The sequence below is a fragment of the Terrapene carolina genome, unplaced genomic scaffold (genome assembly GCF_002925995.2).
Source record: "Terrapene carolina triunguis isolate 2854851 unplaced genomic scaffold, T_m_triunguis-2.0 Scaffold236, whole genome shotgun sequence".
NCBI lineage: Eukaryota > Metazoa > Chordata > Testudines > Emydidae > Terrapene > Terrapene triunguis.
In genome coordinates this window covers 8766792-8792925 of record NW_020664587.1, presented here as the reverse complement: position 1 = coordinate 8792925, position 26134 = coordinate 8766792, and the positions used below count along the sequence as shown (strand labels likewise).

The window sequence follows — 26134 nt, the reverse complement described above, 5'->3', positions numbered from 1 at the left end:
GATACAAAGAGGGGCCAGAGGTTTCTACGGAGAACAAGACTATCTGGCTCTATTGCAGGAAACACTAGCGCACTCCGTGAGGGATCATACCCTGCTGTGTCAGGATCACACGAGCTCTAACAGGGGTCAGGAGGAGATTTTCCCAAGGGGAGATTATCCCATAGCTGCCCACTGCAGGGTTTCTTCCACCTTCCTGTGAAGCCACCGTCAGAGAACAGATACTGGCCTAGATGGATCAGGGGCCTGATCCAATGTGGCCAATGTTACATCCCTAGTTATGTCACGAGGGTGTAGAGTGACCAGACAGCAAGTGTGAAAATTCGGGACGGGGGTGGAGGGTAATAGGAGCCTATATAAGAAAAAGACCCCAAAATCGGGACATCTGGTCACCCTACTAGGGTGCGTCTACATTTAAAACGCTCCAGTGGCCCAGCTATCTATGCCGGCAGGAGGGACTGAGAGGCGGTAGCTAGGTCAATGGAAGAACTGTACCATCGACCCAGCGCTGTCTACCAAGGGACTTAGGTTGCGTGCGTGTGTGTTTCACACCCCTGAGCGACTTAGCTATGCCGACCTAGTTTTCTAGTGCAGACCTGGCCAAACACAGCTCAACCCTGATAACTAAGCCCAGGCAGAGAGTATATTAGTGTGCTGAGTGCGACGGTCCCGCCCAGCCAGTACTCACGCCATGATGCCGGAGAGGTGGAAGAGCTCGGCCGACAGGTATGCCATGTAGCTGTAAAGGAAGACGAAGAGGGGCTCAATGACGCGGATGTGGGAGGTGAAGCGGGAGGTGAAGGCGGCAATGACTCCATAGATCACACCAACGAAGACGCCGCCCAGGGATACCACGAAGAAGCTGAGGAAGCCCAGGATGATGTCAGTAACCGTCACCTGCTCGAAGTTGGCAAACTCTTCGAAGAGGTGGTAGAGCACCTGGAAAGGGAGAACATAACAATGGGCCTACTGGGTCAGACCAAAGGTCCATCTAGCCCAGGGGGCTGGTGAGAGAGAGAGAGGGCTGTTTCAAGCAGCCAGCCACGCTCCTGTGAAGCACAGGGAGGATGGGCTCTCCCCTCAGGGGAGCCCTGATCAGAGGCTGCCCACGGGAGATCTGCATCAAAGGGACTATGCATTAGTCTGCGACATGGCAAGGAAACACATAGCTAAGCCCCTGGTTCCATAGCCAGCACCCGCCCTGCTGCGTGCAAACCCTTTGGTAATTGCCGTCCTGGAATATTTGTTCCATCAAATCTAATGCAAAAGCAAGTGGCGCTCGGCTGCGTGCGACATGCAAACACCCCAGGGACGCAGCAGCTGGGAAAGGATGGTGGGGGAAGGGGGGGGGAAAACTAGCCCTACGAGCCACCTTCCCTTCTGGTTCACTGGTGCTTCACTTGATCTCAGCACCCTGCCTGCAGGGCGCACGGCTCTCCAAAGCAAGCCTCGCAGCTCTAATTGTTTGTATTCCAGGAGGGCCCACAAGCACAGACTGCGACACAGGCCTCATTGTGTCTGTACAGCTCCTAGCACCGGGAGACAGAGCCCCCGCTCCCAAGAGTTTGCAGTCTAAAATGGACAAGGCGCTGGTGAGACCTCATCTGGAATATTGTGCGCAGTTCTGGTCTCCCATGTTTAAGAAGGATGAATTCAAACTGGGACAGGTACAGAGAAGGGCTACTAGGATGATCCAAGGAATGGAAAACCCACCTTATGAGAGGAGACTCAAAGAGCTTGGCTTGTTTAGCCTAACCAGAAGAAGGCTGAGGGGAGATATGATTGCTCTCTATAAATATATCAGAGGGATAAATACCAGGGAGGGAGAGGAATTATTTAAGCTCAGTACCAATGTGGACACAAGAACAAATGGATATAAACTGGCCATCAGGAAGTTTAGACTTGAAATTAGACGAAGGTTTCTAACCATCAGAGGAGAGAAGTTCTGGAACAGCCTTCCAAGGGGAGCAGTGGGGGCAAGAGACATATCTGGTTTCAAGACTAAGCTTGATAAGTTTATGGAGGGGATGGTATGATGGGACAGCCTAATTTTGGCAATTAATTGATCTTTGATTATTAGCAGGTAAATACGCCCAATGGCCTGTGATGGGATGTTAGATGGGGGGGGATCTGAGTTACCACAGAGAATTCTTTCCTGGGTGTCTGGCTGGTGAGTCTTGCCCACACGCTCAGGGTTTAGCTGATCACCATATTTGGGGTCGGGAAGGAATTTTCCTCCAGGGCAGATTGGCAGAGGCCCTGGAGGTTTTTCGCCTTCCTCTGCAGCGTGGGGCACGGGTCACTTGCTGGAGGTCTTTAAACCACGATTGGGGGACTTCAATAACTCAGACATAGGTTAGGGGTTTGTTACAGGAGTGGGTGGGTGAGATTCTGTGGCCTGCATTGTGCAGGAGGTCAGACTAGATGATCATAATGGTCCCTTCTGACCTTAAAGTCTATGAGTCTAAGATTAAGGGTGGGGTCCCCCCAGGCCACGGAGATTGAAAAGTCAGAAGCTCCCCTGGGCTGCACAGTGTAACAGCAAGTGGGAGACCGTTAAAATCCAAGAATCCCTGCTCAGGTTCTGCCATCTCAGCTGCAGCCCCAAGGTTGCCTGGTTAGCTCAGTGCGCACTGGGGCTGCTCCGTTAGCCAAACCCAGCGGAGCCGAGATGCCTTTCGGGGCTATGGGATTCAGCTCAAAATACCGTGTCAGCCACAGCAGAGCAAAGGGCTAAGTACTGTCAGCCGCAGCCTTAGCCCCGGAACAGCACTTTACAACCAGGCGGCCATGAGTGCAAAGAGCTGGTGCCTTCCCCAAGGCCTAGCAAGAGCAGTTAAGAGCCTGTGGGGCAGGGAGTCGCAGACAGCGGGACAGTCACGGCACCTCCCTCTTCGCTTGCGTATCAGTTTCCTGATCACCCTGGGTAGGCTACTGAGCAGCCAGACTCCGAAGCGGACAGACGGGACGTACAATAAGAGCCATTGTACCCAAAAGAAGCACAGAAGATTAGAAGAAAGCGGGAGGTGTTCTGCTGTTTGTAGCACTAACCTCTGGACACCGAGGCAAGCCAACGCCTGCACTCTCACAGCCAGTCCTTGGACTGGGATTTTCCTTGGCAACAACCAGGCCCGGAGCCCTACCCCACCTCATTCCCTGGGGCGCTGCTCTTTCTTCCCTGCCAAAGGCTCCCAATATCCGTATGGGGAAAAGGCCGCACCTCGCCAGAAGAGACCCCGAAGATTATATTAAAGGCCAGTCTCTTGCTCTTCGGAGCTAGGGTGACCAGACATCCCGATATTTAGGCGTTTGTCCCGCATCCCGACCGATCTTCGGTTGGGACGCAATTAGTCCCGATATTTTTTTTGCTCTGCCGGCGACCCCCCACCCCCGACCCAATGTGTCCCGATATTTTCTTCCTCTCATCTGGTCACCCTATTCGGGGCTCTATCTACACAATCCCCCACAGGGCCAGCGTGTAGCTTAGCCAGGACCTTAACCCTGCCCCCAAGAGCCTTCCACCGCAGTCACCCTTCTGTAGCCAACCCACTTGCTCAGTGCTCTCTAGAGCAGCCCAGGTGAATGCAGATCCCTTCTCTTTCATTTCCCACCTGGGACACGGGCGTGGGGCAATCACGCTGCTAGCCAGGGTGGGTACAGCCTCAGACAGGACGGAGACCCCAGCTTGCGCTTAGCTAGAGCATCCTGATCATTCTTTCCTTTCTATTGCTCGGTGACGCTCCTGCTCCCGTTTCCATGGCACTGGGCTGCAGTTTTACAGCCTCTGCTCCTGAAAGGCCGAGCTGTTTATTCAGAACTGGGATCCTAAAACAACTTTCTGGAGGAAAGGCTCCTTAAGCACAATGATTGCAGCAGCAGAACAGGTCCCCCTGGGAGGGACTGGTTCTGCCCTGCATAGTCTGGGGTGGGGGAGAGAGCCATGAACCCGCCCTCCAGTCAGCCAGCCGCACCTGGGCACCCAACAAAGGGATAAACCTGTCAGACAAGTTGCTATCTCATAGACTCATAGACTTTAAGGTCAGAAGGGACCAATATGGTCATCTAGTCTGACCCCCCGCATGATGCAGGCCACAAAAGCTGACCCCCCCACTTTCCCTTAACTCTGCTGTTGAAGTCTCCAGATTGTGATCTAAAGACTTCAAGTCGCAGAGAATCTTCCAGCTTGCGACCCCTGCCCTGCAGAGCTGCAGGCCCTTCCCCAATACAGGGCGGGCCAGAAACCTCATACACTCAGCCTAGCCCAGGGTGGGTCAGCAAACCCCTCTCCTTTCCCATGCCTGACCAGGTGCTTGCCCCCCCGCTGCGGGGCCCGGCCGCAAGAGAACAAAGGCAACGACCAGCACTGTAAAAAACACAGCAACCCAGGCCCATCACATAATTGGCATTTGATCCCTTTACGGCCCCAGGTCCGGACTTTGCCCAGGCTGCAGGGACGGGCTGGGCAGGTAGACTCCCTGCGTGTGTGCACATGGCAAGTGGCAGGCAGACAGCCAGAGCTATGGAAGCTCGTAAGGGGCCGTGGCACACGGCTCTGTAAAGCTAAACGTTGAAAGTGAAAGTGAAGCCTCCTGTAACAGGCCTAACCGCTGGCTCATCCCCGGAAAGGATGCAGCCAGTCACTTCTGTATTACGCAGAGCCGCCGCGGCCAGGGCTCTTGCGAACGCAGAGTGAAGCGGCTCCTGCAATCGGAAGGCGAGAGTCTCCCCAGACTCTCATCCCTGTTCCAAAGGCTCTGGCAGACTTCACGTTCCGACCGAACACCCAATGCACGGGCCACGGCTTCCTCCACAGAACCGAGGGCCCCGGAAATTTTCCTTTGCACGCAACACCTAACAAGGGAGGGAGCACGCGTGGGAGGTGCATTCAGTGCTTTCCCTTGCCGAGAGCAAGAGCAGACCCAGATTTCTAGGGCTCAGCAATGCAGCACGTTCGCAGCCTATTTACAGAACCATGTCCCATGCCCATGTAGCAGCTGAGCCCAGCTCATCCCCTGGAAGGGAACAAATTTAAGAGACACGGATTTCACTCCAAGATTAGCACCCATGTTGCCACAGACACGGGTACGCTGACCGGAGACAGATCTCCATAGCCAGAAGCGCTTACACCGGTTATCTAGGGATGGCAGGTGTCAGAACTGGCTCCGACCAGGGTGCCAGAATATCCCGTTTGAAGGGACTTGGAGATACTTAGCTCTCCAGCCTGGCTGTTCCCCTGAATGATCCTTGCAGACCACGATTTAGGTGTAGACCCCACGGATGGGCTGTCTGGTCCCAGAAATGCCTCGGAGCAGGATGCCAAGTCCCAGGTGAGCTTTGATGCCAACACACGTAGCAAACTGCTGAACGGTTTCCAAATATCTACCCCCTTCGGTCAGCGTTAAACATCCCCTCGCCCTTCCCTTCTCTCCTCTCCCATGAGCAATCGGCACTAAGCTCTTCCGCCACTACCCCCTCGACTGCTGGGGAGCTCCTGCTAGAAGGGTGAGACCTGAGCGCATAGAATAAACCTGCGCCAGCTAAGCTGGGCCTCTGAGCCCACGCACAGCCCAGCCCTGGGAGAGATTTTCCCACGGCTGCCTATCCAGGCGGCAGCACACAGCAAAGCAGGTCACCCCTTGCCCTTGCGGGAGAGTTAAGCCAAGCTTGCAGTTTTGCCCTTATCAGAGAGCTCAGCAGAGTTTTCTATAGACATTAAAATAAATCCGCTGGCACTGGGCAGGAGGGAGGAATTAGAGGCTTGGCTGAGCGCTCTAAACCGTGTACGTCCTCTCTCAAGTTTAAACCAATACAAAAAACCCAGTCCCAGGCAGTGCTGATCTATCCAGATGGAGAGGTGAGAGCGGGCTGCAGGATGGGGGTAGGAAAGGAGAAGAGGCTGCTGCCCTGGGCAGTGAAAGGCTCCCATCAGGCCCTGCTCAAACCGGGGTCCAGGGAGGAACTGTACAACTTTTGCAAAGAAACAGAGTTAAAAATAGTCCAGCAAACTCCATCCTGAGGAAACTTTGCGGTGGGACTGGGGGGGGAGGGGAAGGAGGAGTGTTGCTGGGTTGCTTCATTACCAAGTGATAGCGTGTGTATCAGAGGCTATTTCCTGTCTGGCTCCTCTCCAGCCCCGCTGCTGCCTGCAGAGAGGAATAGATGCATCACGTCCACCAAACAGCGGGCATCAGCTGCCCACTTACCCCAACCAGAGGGCATCAGTGCTGCCAGGGATCAGTTCAGAGAGGAGTGTAATAGGAGCGGAAGTGGTGGGGGACACGACTATTAATGATAGCTATTATCACAGCACCAAGGAGCCCCAGCTGTGGGTCAGGGCCCCGCTGGGCTAGGCACCGAACGCTCGCAGCCCTGCCAGCGGAGACCCAAATTCTATTCCTGCCCCTGACCTGAGGCAACTCACTTACCCAGTCTGTGCTCAGTGTCGTCGTCCCCGTCCCCAACATGCTTTACCTGAGATCTCCAGATAAGCCCTATAGAAGGGCTAACAGTATTATCACCCACATGCAACTCAGGCTACGTCTACACCGAGGCAGGGGACGGTGTGTGTGTGTGTGTGTGTGTGTGTGTGTGTGTGTGTGTGTGTGTCACACACAGCAGTGAGGACCTGGTGGCACAGACTGCACAAGCTCACTTGACACCCCCCACCCGGTATGCACTTGCTTGTGCAGCCTGTGCTGAAGTTTGCACCACCACGTCCTCACCGCTCACTAGCTAGCTAGAGCACAGCAAGCTTCAGCACCTCAACACAAGCTGCAAGTCACACCCCAGGCTGCAGTGTAGGTGGTAACCTAACCCCCACCCCACTACCAAGTCAGAGTCTAAGGGGAGATCTAAGTCAGTGCAACTCATACGCCAGGGTTTAGCAAGCAAAGCATCTAATCCAATCATGGCGACAGGACATCATGGGCTCGTTCACCTGCACATCTACCAATGTGATATATGCCATCATGTGCCAGCAATGCCCCTCTGCCATGTACATTTGCGTAGAGACTGTCTGGTTTGGCCAAAGAATAAATGGACACAAATCAAGAATTGTAACATTCAAAAACCAGTAGAAGAGCACTTCAATCTCCATGGACGCTCACTAACAGACTTAAAAGTGGTCATTCTTCAACAAAAATACTTCAAAAACAGACTTCAACGAGAAACTGCAGAACTGCAATTAATTTGCAAACTTGACACCATCAAATTAGGCCTGAATAAAGACTGGGAGTGGCTGGGTCGCTACAAAAAATAATTTCCCCTCTGTTGATACTCTCACCTTCTTGTCAACTGTTGGGAATGGGCCACATTCATCATGATTGAACTGGCCTCGTTAGCACTGATCCCCCCCCCAACTTGGTAAGGCAACTCCCATCTTTTCATGTGCGGTATATTTCTACCTGCTTACTGTATTTTTCACTCCACGCATCTGATGAAGTGGGTTATAGCCCACGAAAGCTTATGCCCAAATACATTTGTTAGTCTCTAAGGTGCCACAAGGACTCCTCTTTGTTTTTAATCCAATCATATCCACCCTGCCCTCCAGTCTAGACTCTGCTGCCCTCAAGGGAGCTCTGCCACCAGGCCTGACAAGCAGCTTGCCACGTGCTTCACTCACCACAGTGACGGCGTCATTCAGCAAGGATTCCCCGAACACCAGGATGTGCAGGAGCTCGTTAATGTGGATCTCCTCGAAGACAGCCAGCACCGCCACCGGGTCCACCGCCGAGATGATGCTGCCGAAGAGCAGGTTGGCCAGCAGGCCGATGTGACTCAGGCCAGTGCCGCTGATCTGGCACACGGCATACATCAGCCCGCCCAGGAAAAAGGCGTTCCAGAGCGTCCCCACCACGGCAAAGATCAAGATGGTCCCCAGGTTCTCCGTGAACTGGCGCAGGGGCAGGAAGTAGCCGGCATCCAAGATGATGGGCGGGAGGAGGAAGAGGAAGAAGATGTCCGACTTCAGGATCGGGGGACTCTCCCCGACCCCCTTGATGAGTCCCCCAACCAGCAGCCCCACCACGATGAGGAGGCAGCTCTCCGGCACGATGTTGGACACAGAGGGAATCACATGGAAACCTAGGAGAGAGAAGACAGTTGCAGCCACGTTACAACAGGCAGCCCCCCGGTAGTGAGCATCAAACAACTGAGACATGCATTTGCTGATTAAAGGAAGGGTGGCCTTGTGGCTAAGGCACTGGCTTGGGACCCAGGAGACATGGAGTCTATTCCCTACTCTGCCACCGACTCAGACACCTTGAGCATGTCACTTCATCTCTGTGCCTCATCTGTAAAATGGGGATATTAGCACTGCCCTACCTTGCAGCTGCAGACAAATGCATGTGAGTGGCTCAGCTAGGAGGGTGATGGACTAAGATGACCTGGCAGATCTTTGTGGTTCATTTCCAGGCCAGGGAACAGAAGAAGCTATGAACTTCAACGGACAGGAGAGGCTACCTGTTAATGGCGTAGCTCTACGGCCACCCCAGCGACGCCCCAAACTCCACCACTGCTAGTCTGAAGGGCTCAAGCCGCTGACTGCTACAGCTCTGCTCATCAGACCTACAAAGCCTATACCCAAATATGCCCCCGGTGGAGAGTACGCTGCCCACACAATGCTGCTCCAAAGGACACTAGGCCAGCACCAGCTGGCTTTTGCAACACTCCCTTAATAGCCCTGGCTGCCAGGCTCCTACCCAAGGAGCCCAGCACCTCTAGCACGGACAGTGGCCACTGACTCAGAAGCAGACCCTCCGCTCTTTTGAGGCCAGTCAGAGCTGCTCCTTAGCCCTCCCTCTGCAGCCGAAACTAGCTGAAACGTCCAGGCATGAAGAACCGTGGGGGAGGGATAGCTCAGTGGTTTGAGCATTGGCCTGCTTAAACCCAAGGTTGTGAGTTCAATCCTTGAGGGGGCCATATAGGAATCGATCTGGGGATTGGTCCTGCTCTGAGCAGGGGGTTGGACTAGATACCTCCTAAGGTCCCTTCCAACCCTGATATTCTATGACTCTATAACTGGGCAACACATCCTCGTGGACCAGGGTCGCTCCTTTGTTTTGGAAGCTGAGTTGGGGACTTGTTTTTAACTTGCGAACTCACCCTCAGCTTGGGGCGTGGGGGAAGGAGGGCAGGATGCGAGCTCACTGTACACCTAGACCCAGCACCCATAGCAGTCCCTTCCGCTGGTGTAGGAATCGTTACACCAGATCCAGCCAGTGCTCCAGAGAGGCGTTTTATAATCCTCTTTTAAACCAGCATTTCAACCAAGTTTCCGGATACTGATGCAATTCCCTGGATTTTACCCAGTGCTTTATTTTGAAGACGCGAGGCACATATGCTACCCTCCAGTTTCCTGGCACAGGGGCGGATTTTAAATGAGAGATCCCATGCTTTTGTTAGCAGCTTGGCCATTTCATTCTTCCGAGCGCATGGCTCTACCATCTGTTCTTGGTGACGTGGCAAACAGGAAGCTTTCCCCAGTGAGGGAAGGGGTCTAAGTTATCAATCATCGAACCGAAGATTTTCTACATGGATTGAAAGCTCTTTGGGATAGGGGTCATCTTTTTGTGGTGTGTTTGTACAGCACCGAGGACAACGGGGTCCTGGCCCATGCACTACAAATAAATATATAAGAAGTTGCAGCCCTTACATGGCTGCAAAGAGAACTTTCCATAGGACAACTAGCGCAATGCTTTCCTCCTGAATCTGCAGAGACGCAGCCCGAGTGCCTCTGGTGCTGCCCATGGTTTCACCTTGCGGCTGCTTGAGGAAAGCTAACAAGGCTCTGGTCAGTTCCGTTATATTCAGAGCCCAGCAGGCAGGTGCTGAAGTGATAAGAATCAGGTTTGTTTTTCTTGGTGACTGCTTGGAAAAATGAAGCAGCAGCACAGGTAGGCCCTGGGGCTTATCATGGGGGAGGATGACCCCCATCCCCCCCCTTCCTCTCCCCACACCTCATCACCTAAAGTTTCAAGAAAAAAAAATAGCGGCTCCTGCATAGCAGGGGGTTTTTGGGCGAAAGGGCCCCCGAGGGGTGGGGGAGAAAAAGAACATGTTGTCCCCTCTGGGGGCCAAAATGGGGAACCTACAGGTGGCTACAGGGAAGGACTTGAAATTTATCCATCACCTACCAGTCAGAGACAGATATGAGAGCTGGAGCCTTGGGACAGGCTGTCATGGATCTCAGGACCCTTCTCTCCAGGGGCTTAGGAGGAGTAGAGCTGCTGGAGCTCGATCCCGTGTCTCCCCCCAGCCCCCTCCCATTGGCTTCTGGCTAGCAGGTTTAGTTCTCTGGCTAGCAGACTTCTGATAGGCTTTTCAAAGTAATAAGTAAGGAAGCTGAGAGAAACTAGTAACACTTTTAACACCTGCCTTAGGGAGGGAAACAAAACCCAACCCGGCTTCATCTCTGCAGGTGCCCTAGCGGCAAGGTAAACTAGCGAGCCAGCAAGTCAGGCGCAGGGGAGAGGACATCTGCAGCTTGTGTATCAGGCAGACAGGGCTTCCAGCCAACCGTGCGAGGCAAGCATCTTGCAGCGTGAGCAAACGCAGATCTGGATGGCAAGTGCCTAGTTCAGCTGGGAATGCAGAGCTCAGACACAGCCTCTGCTCCGCCGTGACATCCTGCGGCTTTCACCCGATTTGAGCGCTGGGACGGCAGAGGCACGAATTCGAGTGCGTGGCTGACGGTCAAGCAGTGAGTCAGCAGTTTGCTCTGATCACTAGAGTGGATCACGTACCCCCAGGTTTATAGGATTTACAATGAACAGGCCTAAAGGACGGAAATAGACTTAAAATGACGTTAGCTTCCACCGCCTCCAAACCGCAGCCACTCCCTCACTGCGCAGCGGGAGCAGAGCTCCGATGTGGGGTAGGGGTTATTTCCATCCCCACAACGGGAAACTAGCCAGCCTGGGGTTGGGCTCTGGGCTGAACGAGGGCTTTGTGACGCTGCAAAGCTCTAATAGCAGAAGGGGCATTTGCAGACCTCAGACGCAGTAACGTCTAAACGAAGGAGAGAAGTGAAAACGCTTGGTGCTCCTGCTTCATTTCTCAGGGTGCTCGGCCCAGAACGACCATCGCACCAGTGCCTACTGGCTGCTTCTAGGGGAGGGGCTCCTGCCCACCCCCACCTATTAGAGTGCCTTGCTCTGAGTAAGCCGCCCCAGAGCATTGGTGACTTTTTTGGGGGTGAATGTGTGTGACCAAGGGACTTTTTTTTTTTTTTAAATAGGTGAATTTTAGTGCTGGGAGAAAACGTAGGGTTGACAGCCCCAGAGAACAGAATAGCGAAGGCAAAGGTTGCAACTGTGCAAACTTCTTGCCCTGCCCATGAGCCTCAAGTCTGAAGCACATGCAAGTGTGGAACCGTCCATCTGTGAGGGGGGAGTTCGGTCTATGTGGCCCTTTGAGTCCATGGCCTCTGCTGAAGCTAGCGAGGGGACCAAGGGGTGCCAGTGACAGTAAACTGGCATGAGGTGGACACTTGGCCATTGTCCAATTTGTCACGCAGGCCAGATAGTCATCCAGTCACTGCAGCCCTGGGTTGGCTTTTAACCAGAAACCTGGAGAACAGAAGCTCTTAACCCCATTACTAGTCCCCCGATGCATGCGGTTACCTCTGGCACCAGCTGCCAAGAAGGCACATCCAGTGGAATTACTTTTAGACAGTTGCAATTAATCTCCATGTACCAGACCTGCCATTGTCACACACAATCTAAGAGTCTGAGGGGGACGGGAGGGCAGAAGGCGGCTGAGGATCTGGAGAGGAGGGAAAAGCATCCCCTGCCTTTCGCATCTGCTAGCGGGCAACAGAGGGAGGAGTGGGGGGAATCATTCAGCTCCTATATTAGGCACACTGAGGCAGGAACATACGGCAGAAATGCGACCGTGCTGTATGTTACTTCAATCTCCCGCCCTAGGAAACGGGCCCCTCCAGAGGTGATGAGCTATCGGGATTTGTCTACACGGCAGTAAAAGACCCACATGTGGCTGGCCCAGGTCGGGGGCTACAAAACTGCAGTGTAAACATTTGGGGCTCAGGCTGGAGCTGGGACTCTGAGACCCCATGAGACTCCAGCATAAGCCCGAATGTCCGCACTGCTATTTTTAATGCTGCAGCCTGACTCCCGCAAGCCCAAGTTAGCTGACCCAGGCTCAGAGACTTGCAGCATAAACACACCCCCAGGGACTGACTGGAGCTGCGGATGATCAGCACCTTTGCCAACCAGGCCCTGGGGCTTTAAGGCTAAAACCAACCTGCTTTCTGCCTTGCACAAAAAGCCGGGGTGGCAGTGGAGTGTACCCGGGTCCCTGACCCTGCCAGTGATAGGACACATGGCTCTTGGTGCTGGACCACTTCCATTGCCACTACCAGACACAGCCACATCTCTCACTTACCCTAAGTCGCGTCTTTAATACACGTGTCTGTTTCCCAGGAGAGGCGTTAAAGCAGAGGATTGAAAAGGTTTGTACTTCCACTGCATAGGATATTAGTGTTTCTCAACCTTTTTGATACCAGGGACCGGCTTGCTGCCTTCAGGGAAATCTCAGGGTCCGGCAAGGAGGCTGCTACAGACCAGCACCAGTCCATAGACCTTTGTTGAGAAACGCTGATCTAATGCACATCAGCCCTGGCCAGATCAGGGCTTAAGCTACATGCATTGCAAGAAATCTGCAGTGAGTCAGTCAAGTGTCACTTGCTAAATATGTTCAAGTATTGAATAATACCCTCTCCCCCCAACAGTTCAGCGTCCCTCACTTTGTCCCTATAGCTCTCAGGATTCCATTAATCTGGAGCATCCGTGTGCCAGTGCGAATTAAACATCTACCGCCTTTATGTGAAGCCCTAAAAATAAACTTGCATGGGCTGCGCATCAATTATGCCTTTGATCTTGCTGAATTTCAACACATTCACTCCCCACCTTCTTCTCTCCTTAAAGAGCGCACGGAAGCTTACTTCTACCGGGCTACTGCTGTGATCCCATGGAGACAATTACCAGCCTCAGCCCGCCAACGATGGGAAAGCAAGGAGCATGGTGGGGTGGGGAGGGGGTAAAAACAGACAGTTATGGCAGCAGTGTGGAGTGGAGAGCACACCCACCATAGTGCACCAGGCCTGATGTGAGAAAGGGAGGCCTGGTGCACTATGGTGGGTGTGCGCTCCACTCAGTGAGGGCAGTGAGTAGGAGAGAATGGCCCTTGCAGTGCAGGCTTGTGACACACAAGCAAGGCCAAAGTTCTAACAACCCCTGACTTCTAACCCCATCTCCGACACCGACTTCCCGTGAGACTCTGGGCAAGTCACGTGTCTGCGTGCCTCGGTTTCCCCATCTGTAAAGTGGGGATAGCATTTACCTCCCTGGACCTCTGAGTGAAGCTGCGAGGGTTGATTTATTCCAGAAGAACTCTGCAGAGGCAGATTGCTCCTCCAGGGCTAAGCAGCCATATCCGCTGGGGCAAGGCAGCTTTCCGGTACAGTTTACCCCAATAAGAACATGTGCCAAGCAGCAAGCTTGCCAGGGGAACTCGGCGAAGCATGCAGGGCCTCGTTCATTCAGTGAAGAGCGCCAAGGTATTTCGTGGGTAGGAGGCGAAAGGTGACAATTGGCCTTCTGATTATCATCCCATTGGAACAGGGATCCCAGCCTAAGAACTGCCACCCCCTGAAAGGCAGAGGCTAATCCAATATTAAAACAACTAGAGCAGGCTTTATAAAAGCTTGCAGCATCCTCACCTCCCAGCTGCGTGGGGATCGTTCAAGAGAAAATTATGTACGTCTTTCTCCCATTAAGTGAAGCAGGCACAGGACACCAGAGCGAAGGTTCCCCGCCACCCATTCACATCACTTGCTCATTGCTGTTACCAAGGGAACCTTCCCCTGCCTCGTTAGAAGCTCTCATCTTCTCTCAAGCTTTCTGCGTGCTGTACGTCGCAGATGGGAGCGCGATACATCTGCGCCGTACAAAGGACAGAGGCCACCGGCGGCTCTCATTCTCCAAGCTCCTTTAAGAAGAGGCAGAGGCTCTACCTTTGAATGCAGAACCTGCCCTGCTACCAATAGCTTCGGTCCAGAACACAGCCCTGGGCTTCAATATCAGTTCTCTTCTGGCCTCCCAGGGCTGAACCACCATTTAGATCTCTGTTCCCTTCAGGGTAACATGAGCGGTCTAGCATTGCACGGAGGGCCTGGTAGTTTCCATGTGGGATATTTACAGACTGCATGGGCTTGCTCAACTGCTGAAAGTGTTGCATAAGGGTTATACAAGCTATTTGTCATCTCAGGATTGAACCCAGCATGGGTTCACTCGGGCATACAAATGTTATGTTTTGCTGCTCTCCAATCCTCCTGCGATTCCAAATGGATCGCGTGTTCTTCACTTCCTGCCCTAAACTGTTGTGTTGTGTGCTCTTCAGCCCCTGCTGTGTTCGGTAGCCTAGCAAAGCAATTCCTGTCTGTACAATGTGTGGAGAGTGCGTTGGGACCCTCTGGGATGTAAGCTATGTAAGCACAAAATAGGGTAAGAGAAAAAAAGACATGGAACTGGCTGTAAAATGCCACACAACAAATCAAGTCAGGGCTCTCTTTATTTTAACAATCCAAATGGAATACCTGGCCCAGGTTAACGCTGATCTCGGGCAAATCTAGATGTCTGATGCGCATGGATTGTCAGCATACAGAACTGGGCATATCTAGTTCAGGTAAAATATTAATTATTCGCTGTGCTTAATTTGTAATGAAAGACGTGCCAGGGCTCAGGCCATCTATTTTTTTAAACTTTCGTAACAGATGCGGCAAGCCCAGCAGTGCTGGGGCTACAAACTGCCAAGCCCTGGCTCAAAATTAAGCACTGATTATTTGTACTGTGGTAGCATCTAGGAGCCCCAGTCACGGACCAGGACCCCGTGAGGACAGGCACTGTACAAACACAGAACAGGAAGATGGCCCCAGCCCCAAAGAACCTACATTCCTATTTCAAATGAACGAAACGGACATTGGAGACCATTACTGCTCCTTGGCATCCTGATTTCAGAAGTAAATCATTTTTCGCTGCAGCACAGGGCAGAAGCCTGATTTATTTATTTATTTATTTTAAGTCTCCATAGGAAAAATCCCAGAGGGGAAGGATCTCCTCAGGGAGAACAGAGTTATTACAAAATGACTCACACAGGATGCCTGAGAAGAGTAAACAGCCTTCCCTTGCTAATGAGCTAGGAGCAGTAACAGCAAGCCAGCTTACACAGGAGTGTATGTAGGCAGAACGCTGCATATGGGAGGGGGAGGGGGGGAGATCTCTGGGGCTAATGACTCTTGCTATCAGACACGTCAAATGCCATAAAAACTATCAAATGCAAGAAAGCTGAGTCAACATTAGGGCTGAGAAATCAAACAATCAAGGAAAAGGAAATCCAAAAGATAGAGGTTTCTACTAAAACACTGACTTGGCCATGTCACATCCTGCATGTGTTCCGGCACATATGGGCAAACAGAAGTTAAAGATGCATTTAAAGAGGCAGACAGAGAAACTATTACCCATATGCAACGTGGTCAGGTTAGGGTTAAGGCAGACACTAATTTTTTCAAGTTCCCAACCAGAGCTCTCAACGTTCACTTCAGGGAAATTGAATGCAGCATAAGCTCCTCTTGCCCTTAAATGACTTGCACCTAAAATGTATGCTCTTTTAAGCAATTAAGGATGCCTCAGAGGCTGTACTGTCGCTGCAAAAAAGGTGTGGATTTTACACTGAGATTGGTAACTCAAGATTGTTCTCAATGTAAAAACTTAGTGGAGGCAAGGGACAGGTAGTTTTTACCTGTGTGGTTAGTCAAGGTCAACCCTACATTCCCAACCTGGCACCTAGTCAAAGTAATAAACTAGCTGTGCCTTGTCTCCACTAGGACTTTGCATTGAGATAGCCAACTCCGCGTAAGAGCATGCCTAAGTGTTGCAGTGAAGACATCGCCCACGCTGATGAGTTTCAATAGACGCCCCACATTCTAAACAGATTTACTGTCAGCCTGCCACTGAAAGGCAAACAGAAGCGGCTCGGCTGAGCAAGTCCAAGCACTCAATTTTAAAATGTTTATGATTAAGGCCTTGTACCTACATTTGATCATATGTGGGCAGACTAGCAGTGAGGGACCCTCTGCTCATGCAAAGGCCCACTGGAGAAGCCCACTTGTGTGCTACCCACTGCAGGAGTGGAGTCTAGCTGCCTGGTAAAGCACTTGGACATCTGAAGGTGGAGTGCTGGATAAATATTAATAAAATAACTTGAGAGAGATGGATCTGCTTTTCAACAGAACGGCATGGGGCGTTTTCCCTTTGGCACTGATAATTAGGTTCAGCAAGCCATGTCCAATGTCAGCATTATGCAGCTGCTTGATGTCAGCCAGCGCCCGCTTTCTTTACTCGCTAATGGCTCCAAAACCTGTTATGCTGATTTTCCTCAAACTTTCGAAGAAGTCACATTCGGGCGGAGTCCAAACCTGGGTAGGGAACGTCCCAGGTGACACAAGAGAAGAAATAGGGGGTGAAGAATGAAAAACGGATCTCACACTTATTAGTCATGTTTGCTACCAGTGGACACCATCATAAACTGGCCCCTCACTATGGCAGGAGGTGAGTGGTGGTGATGGGAGGTGATCTTTTAACTAGAGCTAACATTTGTACCACTGCAGCTAAGAGAAAAGTGCTTTCGAGGCTTGGTGGTATTTATTATTGATCAGTAGAACTCAAAGCGCTCCATAAGCTTTAACCCTCACAACGGCCTCGTGGGATACAGAGGCGCTATTATCCCCATTTTACAGATGGGGAACTTAGGCAGAGAGAGACTGAGGCCCAGATCCACAAAGGTATTTAGGTTTCCTAACTTCTGAATTCAGTGGAAGACCTTTATGGATCTAGGCCTGGGTGACTCGCCCAAGGTCATACAGGAAGTCTATGGCGGAACAGGGAATTTAACCCAGATCTCCCAAGTCCTAGGCCTAACCACTGGGCCAGGCTTCCCGTCTCTCGAGGCAATCTGGCTGTACATAGTTGCCCAGGGAGGGGCGGTCTGGAAGGTATTCTTTTTGTGCACTCTCCTACCCCATCCATGGACAGCGTTTGGATCATTTATTTTTTTCTCCACCCCCCACTGTTGCATGAACAGCTTGTCAGCCACAGTCAGACGCAGCATCAGGATTTTGATCTAATAGGACATATGCTGTCTCTTGGGCGGCTGACAGCGATAGCCTGGATTATAGCTAATCAAATCAAAAAAGAATCCACCCAGTGCCATGGAACAGGTTGGATTTGGCAACAGATTGAGCAGGAAGAGGTTGCAAAACGGGCTGGAAGCTAAATATTAGGGCTGGAGCAGAAAAAGTCTCCAAGTCTGAGAAATGCCGACATTTCTCCTACCTTAACTTCCAAAGCAACTCTTTTGCTGGAATCCCAGCAGACCGCTCAGTAATCGTAACTGATACTATGCCTTTAATTCCAACGTGTTTTACTGCTAGATTATCTATGGTATATCTAGGAACCAGTTCACCCACCACTGAAATGGTACCACCTCTGGGTTGGAAAATGGCAGCTGTTTAACAGCAACACTGCATATGTATTGTAGAGAAATATAGACAGTGGGTGTCTATTTACCCTCTCATAGTGCTGTACAAGAACAAGGAGTCCAATGAAACTGAAAGGCGGTAAGTTTCTAACTAATAAAAGCAAAACCTCTTTTTGTTTTACATGATGCACAATTACCCTGTGGAACTCACTGCCACAAGATCTAATTGGGGTTAACAGCTTGGCAGGATTTAAAAGACGATTACTCACAAGTCTATTCTTAAAAATATCCACAATTATGTCAGATAGCATAAAAACACTTAGGACAGGCACTAGTCACTAACTGCCTGGGGTTCAGAAGAAATTTCCTCTCATGGCAAGTAACAGAGATTGTGCCTTCTGGCGTTTCTTGCACCTTCCTCTGAAGCATCTGGTACTGGCCACGGTCTGAGATAGGACAGTACTAGAGGGACTACAGGTCTGATTCCTACCTACATTCCAGCCGTGAAGAGCACTGTCCCAGTGAAGATGTCCATGCAAAATGCATATGCCAAGGCCCCCCAGTTAACACCCCTCCTATAATGGAAAAGATTAAGAAACAAGGGAGGAAAATGTACTTCACATATTCACTCTGCTTTTGTTCAATTCCAAGTCCTGTAAAACCAATGTCTTGAAACAAAGCAGAGGGATGGGAGAGGAGCCAGAGCATGCTGAGTTCCCATGATAACGTTTGCATTTACATGGGTTGCTGCCCAACTGAACCAGAACAGAGTCGGAGCCAGACTGCCGCTCTGCATTGGGAAGGATGACTGCAAACGATACAGCTTGTCCCCAGTACAGGCTGTTGCCCCAGCGCCATGAGGATCCTGCAAATCAGACAGCTTTGATGACTGCCATCCACACCACGTAGCAATGGGGCTTCAGTCAGGCACATGGCTTCAGCCCTAGAGTTTTGAAGAGCTTGGAAACTCCAGCCAAGCCCAATGGAGAGTCTCAGATGTAACCTAAGTACCTTGTAAGCCTCCCTTTTCTACCTCAAGCTCCCACGTGTTCACAGACAACAATGCAGGAGGACAGTGGCATGGGTTTCACTAACAGGACAATGTGCATAATTGGATGTCCTACTATCAGCCACAGAGCAAAGGGGACATCCCCTGCAGCTAAGGGAAAGTTGCTTGAAAGCTCAAGAGCTTCCTTTGGTATCATCTGACCCTGCTCTGCCAAGGAGCATCCTCCGGCTAAGAGCAAACGTTGCGAGCAAGGGAGAAAAGGGAGAAAGATCCACAGGTAAATCAGGGCTTGAGCCTGCTCCCAGTGGAGTCCGAGGGCTAGGATACTGTACGTCTGTTGCAGCAGAGCAGACCCTCACCTGAGCAGAAGGTGGATGGCCATGGGAATTTTACTTCAGTTTTCTGAATGGAGAGGAGTCTAGGACAGTGGTACTCCAGACTGGAAACCTCACTTCACCAGAGCTCTAATTGTGATCCCATGGCTGGAGATCCAGCACCTTTTCATTGTTTAATATCCTCCTCTCCCACACACAGCACCCTGTCTACATTACAGTCCGGCCAGTGCGGATACAGGGCACTGTATCAATGTCCTTAGCCAAAAACTGCAGGGCTCGAGCAGACAAAGAGCTTCTCAGCAGGGTGGATTTGATTTAAATCACTAATCAGGAAGACTCGATTTAATCACAGATTTCTACATAAAAGTGCATTCTGGTTGGTTGTTATAACCTTAATACATATTCTTCACAAGTCAGAGATAGAGGAGACCCAAACTGGGTCTCTTTTACGGCCTGCTGTCATTATAGGTTTTCCCTTCTAGTGAGAGAGTGGTATGGTAGATCTCAAATCAATGAAGGCTACACTCAGAAAGACCTCAAGACTTCTGGAATATGCTGCTCCAATAGTTTCACTTTTGTTTCTACTGCCTGTCCCTCCCTTCTCACATTTATCTCCAGACTTCTCCTTGTCCAGATCTGTTCCACCCCCAACAATCTTCTAGTCATTGAACTTTTTGAAACTTTGCACTTTGAGAGAGAGGTTAGGGATTGACTGCGTGTACACAAATTTGCAGAGGGACGATAGGGTTGAGGTCTGTTATTTCTCACCTCTATACATTATTTATTTAAAAACATTTTTGCGGTTAACAAGCATGTTATCCACAGCTTGAGAACTGCAAAACTAAGCATCTCTGATGGTATATTCTAGACTGAGCACTCAGTCCCATTGGGCAGATAGAAAGATTAACCTAAATAATCTATGCAGCCAGTCACCATTAAAATTAGGTTCTCTAAACTTAGTGCTCTGAATAACGAGCCCCATTATTATTGCAGGGAACACACTTCCATCTCCATACACATCTTACGAGTTACCGTTCCTCTTTTCCAGAATGGGAGAAGCTGAGGCAGAGAGAGGAGGAGGAAGTCTCTTGCCCACGGCCATGCAATGACTCAGAGCTGGGAATAGAACCCAGGAAATCCTGATGCTCAGCCCACCAGCCCATGCTGCTTTTCAATAGATATTTTTTTATTTATTACAGCAATAACCCTTTTTAGAGAGTGCTGAATACCCAGGGCAGGAAGATGTTGCTCTTGTGTGACTTCTAGGTGACACTAGGCACCCGACACAATGAAGAATAAAAATCCCCAAGTCATCAAGTTCCAGACAGGACCCCCCCCCTCACAATTAACTGTGGTTATTCCTTTGCTGTTATAACTAGCTCTTCGACCCCGATGGGAGGGTAGTCTGGATGCAGTCTTAAAGGAGAAACGTGGTTCCCTCCTACAGTCTCTACTCAGTCAGCTGATGCATACAGCGCAGAACGAAGAGCCAAAAGTTAAGTCTGCAGCAAAACTGCAGTTCCCAGAGCAGCCCAGCCACTGCCAAAGCAGCAAGGCTCCCAACAAAACCCTGGAGCTCCCACCTCACTGGAAATACACCATGGAACTAGACCCAGCGCTGTTCCAAACACAGCACAGGGGGGGAAATCACGAACAGCTGGAAAATAGATTAATGCAGGAGGGGAGCGGAGCATGCTCAGTTGGGGCTGCCCTTCTGAAGGACACTGCAGATAGCTTGCTCCAGCAAGACAGACAGCTGCACACACACCTCAGGTCTCTGTGCAACACCAGAGTCTTCACAACAGGGCTACCTTTAACGCTTTAGGAGGCCGAAGCTGGCAGGTCAACACCATCCAAAGAGGCAGCAGTAAGAGACTGAACAAGGATGCCGCTCTTCCTAGACTCGACAGAGGGGATAAGTGCTGAAATGTATATGCATTTCAGCAACCAGCCGGAACAGCCTCCCCCAGTGTTATTTACTGCTTTCAGAGGGATTGACAGGCTCCTGCTCCCCTATACAAAAAGGATCAGCCCAACTATACTGTTGGCTGCGTTGAAGCCAGAGTCACTCTAGGAGGTGGATAAACTGTGATCCAGTCGCTAGATGCCTGTGGCTGCTTAACAGGGGAGCAAGCGTGACCCCCTCATAATAGTTATCCTAATCTTGGTACTTATATGGCCAGCCCCTGTTGCCACAGTAACCACGTACCTAATCCACCTGCAGTCCTACTACACCCACCACCTACGAATCCCAGCATCCTCTCTCTCATCCTTCTGCTGGCCCTTTGAAGACCACTGTATTCCACGTCCATTTAAACTCTCTTCCACTGGCCCCCTACCGCTTCTATACCAGCTTAATGAAAGGGGCCTGCTCCCCGAGGAACTAACCAGTGCACCTGTTTCCTTTTTGCCCAGCATTAGGAAAAGACAAAAATTTCCACCAGACTGAAGCTAGGAACTTAAAAAGGCAGAGGATAGAGTAGGGGTGGGAAGCGGCCGCTAGATTGGTACCTTCTTTAGGAGAACGCATGGTTTCGGTGCTAGGCAGGACAGACAGGCACTCTTAAGGTCTAAGCAGGGTGACGTCTCTGATGCACACACATTTTTTTACTCCTGTTGAGCAACTTGTCATACAACAGGGGAGGGAATGTTCTTTGGCAGGTGGAGTATGGGCCTGAGTCCTATTCCCAGCTCCACCACTGACTGACGGTTTCCAAGGGTACAATGACTTCACCTCTGTTTTCTCATGTATCACCATAAGAATACTGCCACCTCCCAGAGCTGCGAGGCTTAATTAGTGTTTATGAGTGCCTTGAGATCCACAGAAATGCAAGAGATTACTCTTAATTAAAATCCTGTATATCTGTGCATTTTGGAGCGAGGGTTTGTGGAATAAGCATCTGGGACTAATCGGCTAGCATCATGTGGAGGCGGGAAAGCAGAGAAATCCCATCCCCCAACTCCCCTGCCGTGCGGATTCCTAGTTAGCTACTTCCCCAGCGACTTCACCTCCTCGCTAGGTGGAGAGCTGTTCCCTAACCCCTCCCTCCAGTCACTCATTTATCCAGAGACTGAATGAGTTTCCAGTGTCCTCCTTCACTCTGGGGAGAGGATCCTGGAAAATGTCAGTTGAAAGGCATCCCCTGCCCCCTAGCTAATCTTCCCCAGACACAGGCGTGGCTATGAATTCAAAAGTGCTTCCTATGACATTACGGAATGTTATGCCCAGCTGTTTTAACAGGGTTCTACCTCAAAAATCCACATCCCTCCACTAGGCAGGATGGCAAATGGGACCAACCGGCCCACCCATACGAAAAATAAAAGTCAAAGACAAGCTTGGGCTCATGCAACCACAGCAGCACCAGGCAGTCAGCAGTAACCTAGATGCTTTGGGGCAGAGACAGAGACTGGACTTGCCCTGAGGGAACTAAACAGCTAGTGGTTTTACACCTAACAATAGACCAAAACCAATGCTCATGTCCGCCCTGCAGTTAAGACCTTAACACTTATTATATTCGTTAAATCACGAGGTCACTCAATCACCTGCCCCAAACCCTTATTTAAAGAGGGATGAGCCCAAAACCACAATCCTGGGAAGCCATCACATACGCTCTTCCCCTCACCTCCAAACTTCTTGGCTTCTCCCCCCACTGCAGCTCTCCTCCCCCAGGGTGATGTATGTGAGGGGTGGTGCCAGGCTGTTTGCTCCTCCAAAAACACTGACATTAGTTGAGGGGCAAGAGAAAGTACCAATCAAGGGCTCTGGAGCCAGAATTCACCCAAAAAGCCTTGTTGAAAGAGGTGGGAGGAGGAGGAAAGGGAAAGAAAGAACAACAACAAAAAAAAGTCCTAGGACTACCTCAGACAGAAGGATGCAAGCTCCAGCCGAACTTTCCCTAATGCCCTTGGACTTTGACCTAGGCTGCTAAGCAGCAATCCTTATTTCAGACAGATTCTATCAGCTCAATGAACTGTGAACTCACTGAACCACCTCACACATGGGCCCATTCAGGAGCTAGAGAAGATCTACTAGCATCAACATCCTGGTTTGTAGTTTCTAGCCATTTGCAGTCTGCAAAGGGTGGGCATTGAATACATCAGCTCCATTTGCTGACATTTAGACCAACAGATGATTTGGGTGGGTGAAGGGAAAAATACATGACTCTAGCCCTGTATGCGGAATTGCTGCCTGCTGCATTAAGCAGCTCTTAATACCGGCATGAGGCACTGGACTAAAGTCTAGGAAAGACACATTGGCCTGTGTAACTTAGATCTGCACTGAGACCTGTAGAAGACAACCTTCCTAAAATGTTCTCATTTAGCTTGTGTACAGACCTTGGGCTCTCTTTTCTCACACAGAGCCAGATCCTTGGCTGATTTATACTGGCTGAGCGTTGGGCCTACAACACTGAATACAGAGTGGAAACCCACCTAAGCTAATGTTAAGTGACCAAAGCTACCAGGCACGTCTTGCCTTTGCACTGAATTCAAAAGAATGTCTATGGAACAGGGGTGGCCAACCTGCGGCTCTTCAGAAGTTAATATGCGGCTTTCGTATAGGCACCGACTCCGGGGCTGGAGCTACAGGCGTCAACTTTCCAATGTGCCGGGGGGTGCTCACTGCTCAACCCCTGGCTCTGCCACAGGCCCTGCCCCCACTCCACCCCTTCCCCTCCCCTGAGCCTGCCGTGCCCTTGCTCTCCTCTCCCCCCCAGAGCCTCCTGCACGCCACAAAACAGCTGATCGGAAGGTGTGGGGAAGGAGGGGGAGGTGCTGATTGGTGGGGCTGTTGGTGGGTGGGAGGCGCTGGGAGCGGGGTGAGCTCATGGAGGCTGCTGACTTATTACTGTGGCTCTTTGGCAATGTACATTGGTAAATTCTGGCTCCTTCTCAGGCTCAGGTTGGCCACCCCTGCTCTGGAAAGTACCAACAAAGGAGGATGCAATGGTGTTTTCTGTTTAATAGCTATGAAGATTTGTTGCCAGCTCCCCAAAGTATGATCCTTCCTCTCTCTCATTGGAGTCTCTCACCACTCCTTCCAGGAATTAAAAAAAAAAAAAAAGTCCACAAATGTGCTCACAAGGAGACCCCACCTTATAACAATACAATGCGCCTTGCTTTTCACACCTTCTTTTATTACTGCAAACAAAGCCGCTAATGGATTAAAGGAGGTAGAGTTTCCCATATTAGCAGATTAACAGGTACCTGGTACAGTTTGCTGAACTTCACATGCTACAGTCTTACCGCCTACAAGAAACCAAACCCACATGAGAAAGTGACCTGCCCAGACCCAGTCACTTTGCAGATTAACAATGTTAATCATATCAGGCCAGCCCCTCATGCGATGAATGAGTCCAAGCTTTAGAGTTACCACAGAACAGGAGAGAACTCATGTCGGTTACTGTAACCCAGACACCCACAGAAATGTACTCCCCACCCCCGAGGCATGTAAAACATCAGTCTTTTAAGGAACGGTTACTCAGAGCTTTTGACAAATTCCAGCTGCCAGGATGAGCAAAGGCCACAGGGACCAGCAATAGCTGGAACAGGTAAATTGTATCTTTAAACAGCTGAATTTCACTGGGCATTGAGGATGGTCAAGTCATCTAAACAGAGGGAAACAGGTCCAGACTGCAGATCCTCCCCTTCCCGAGCAACACAAGCCCCCTAGGATGAGTGCCGATCTTGCCATTTTTGGAGAGTGAAAAGCCTGCGGGACCAGGGCTGAGTCAATAAGGTGAGAGTCTCTGTTCCAACACATTAAAAGCTGGCACATTAATAGCATGAGGAGTCAGAGGAAGAGGTCTCTATTGCGGTAAGTCACTCCCTGCTACAGCTTCAGGGAAGGGTGCATCTGGGCCACATCTCGGTCACAAGGGCCTCGTCTTCACTAGGGAATTTTTTGCTCCGATTTCCCGCCTGTTTTTTCACTGGGCGCAGCTCCACCAATGGGAGCACTGGTGTACATGGGGCTCAAAGGCAGGTGCTGGACATTAAGCCCCATGTTGTCTACCACTGCTCAGAGTAGTTCTGTAGCATACAGCCACTGCCAGATTTGGAGTCCCATCTATTATATCACTCCCCCCAGCAGTTGCAAAGGTGGATAATTTTTAGCAGAAAAATTCTAGCACAGAACCATGCAAAGCTTAAGAGGGTGGGAACAGCCTGGGAAACGACACCATTTCGGCCTGCAAGCTGCAACACCGCGAGGTGCCCACAGTGGTCATAAACTCTGTCCATACGCAGCATCCCTGCTGCTCTGAATTGTGGATACTTATCACACAGTTCCCGGCACAAGACCCCTATCCGCTGCTTTGTCCAGTTTTCTCCTTGTAAAAGGCAAACTCTCAAGTTTCACGCATATCAATTGTATATGTCTAGAAATACATGTGTAGAATTAAGGCTTGTATTTTGCAAGTGAAATATCTACTATGTTCTGGAGCATCCAGCCATGATCAGAGGTCACGGGAGAGGCAGTCAGGAACGGTGTTGGGAGGAGCAATTGCAGCTGAACAAAATGTCCACAGTGACACTGCAATGGTGCAGCAAGCCAACAAAGAACCTTACTCGGAGCAAATGCAATGTAAACAGGGCTGAGCACAGTCGTGAGAGGTGTTGCAGGTACTGCAGGTTCTTGTGACACCAATTCTCTAGTGCAGCTGAGCCTTTTGAGCTCCTGGCATCAGTTCCAAAATATCTTTATTCCCTGGAGGAACAGGCTGAAGTCTCAGCAGGGTTGAATCAGCCCGTTGTCCTTCTGAGGGAGATAAACTGAGATGTAGGCAATTTCTGTGAGCTGGTCTATTAGATGAAATCTTAGAAGTAGTATGTGCTATCTGTGGATACTAAAGATCTGCTGGTAGAGGTTTACCCATGCATCCATGACTAAAATCCCCCATCCCATTCTCAATTCAGTATGTTGCATACTGCTTGTCTGCCTGGCGGCAGCCCTCCCACCCCAAAAATAGCTAAATTTCAATGGCACTGCGTATATTTTGTACAGGACTTTGGGATCCTTTAGTATGAAAACAATGATGTAACCACAGAAAATATGTACAATGAACAAAGTACTCTGATCTCTTCCTTAAAAGGCTGAGAGATTAAGGCATTTTAAAATCCGCTAGAAGGCTGGTGACACTTTGATGCGGAACAGAATGTCTATGAGCCCAGGAATCATTCATTCAGTGTTTGGCCTCAGAGTTTGGGTGGGAGGCTCCATTTCATCTGTGGTAACAGAGTT

The 26134-nt window shown here is 50.6% G+C and overlaps 1 protein-coding gene across 2 annotated transcripts in view; it reads right to left on the bottom strand.

The window, feature by feature from the left end:
• SLC9A1 (solute carrier family 9 member A1) overlaps positions 1 to 26134 on the bottom strand; it is a 55239-nt gene that overhangs the window by 11876 nt on the left and 17229 nt on the right. For both annotated transcript variants that reach the window (XM_029912695.1, XM_024203335.2), the window contains exons 2-3: positions 7619 to 8079; positions 686 to 936 (exon numbers count right to left, since the gene is read on the bottom strand). In XM_029912695.1, the coding sequence (XP_029768555.1) occupies positions 686 to 936; positions 7619 to 8079 (712 nt within the window). The remainder of the gene's footprint in view (positions 1 to 685; positions 937 to 7618; positions 8080 to 26134) is intronic.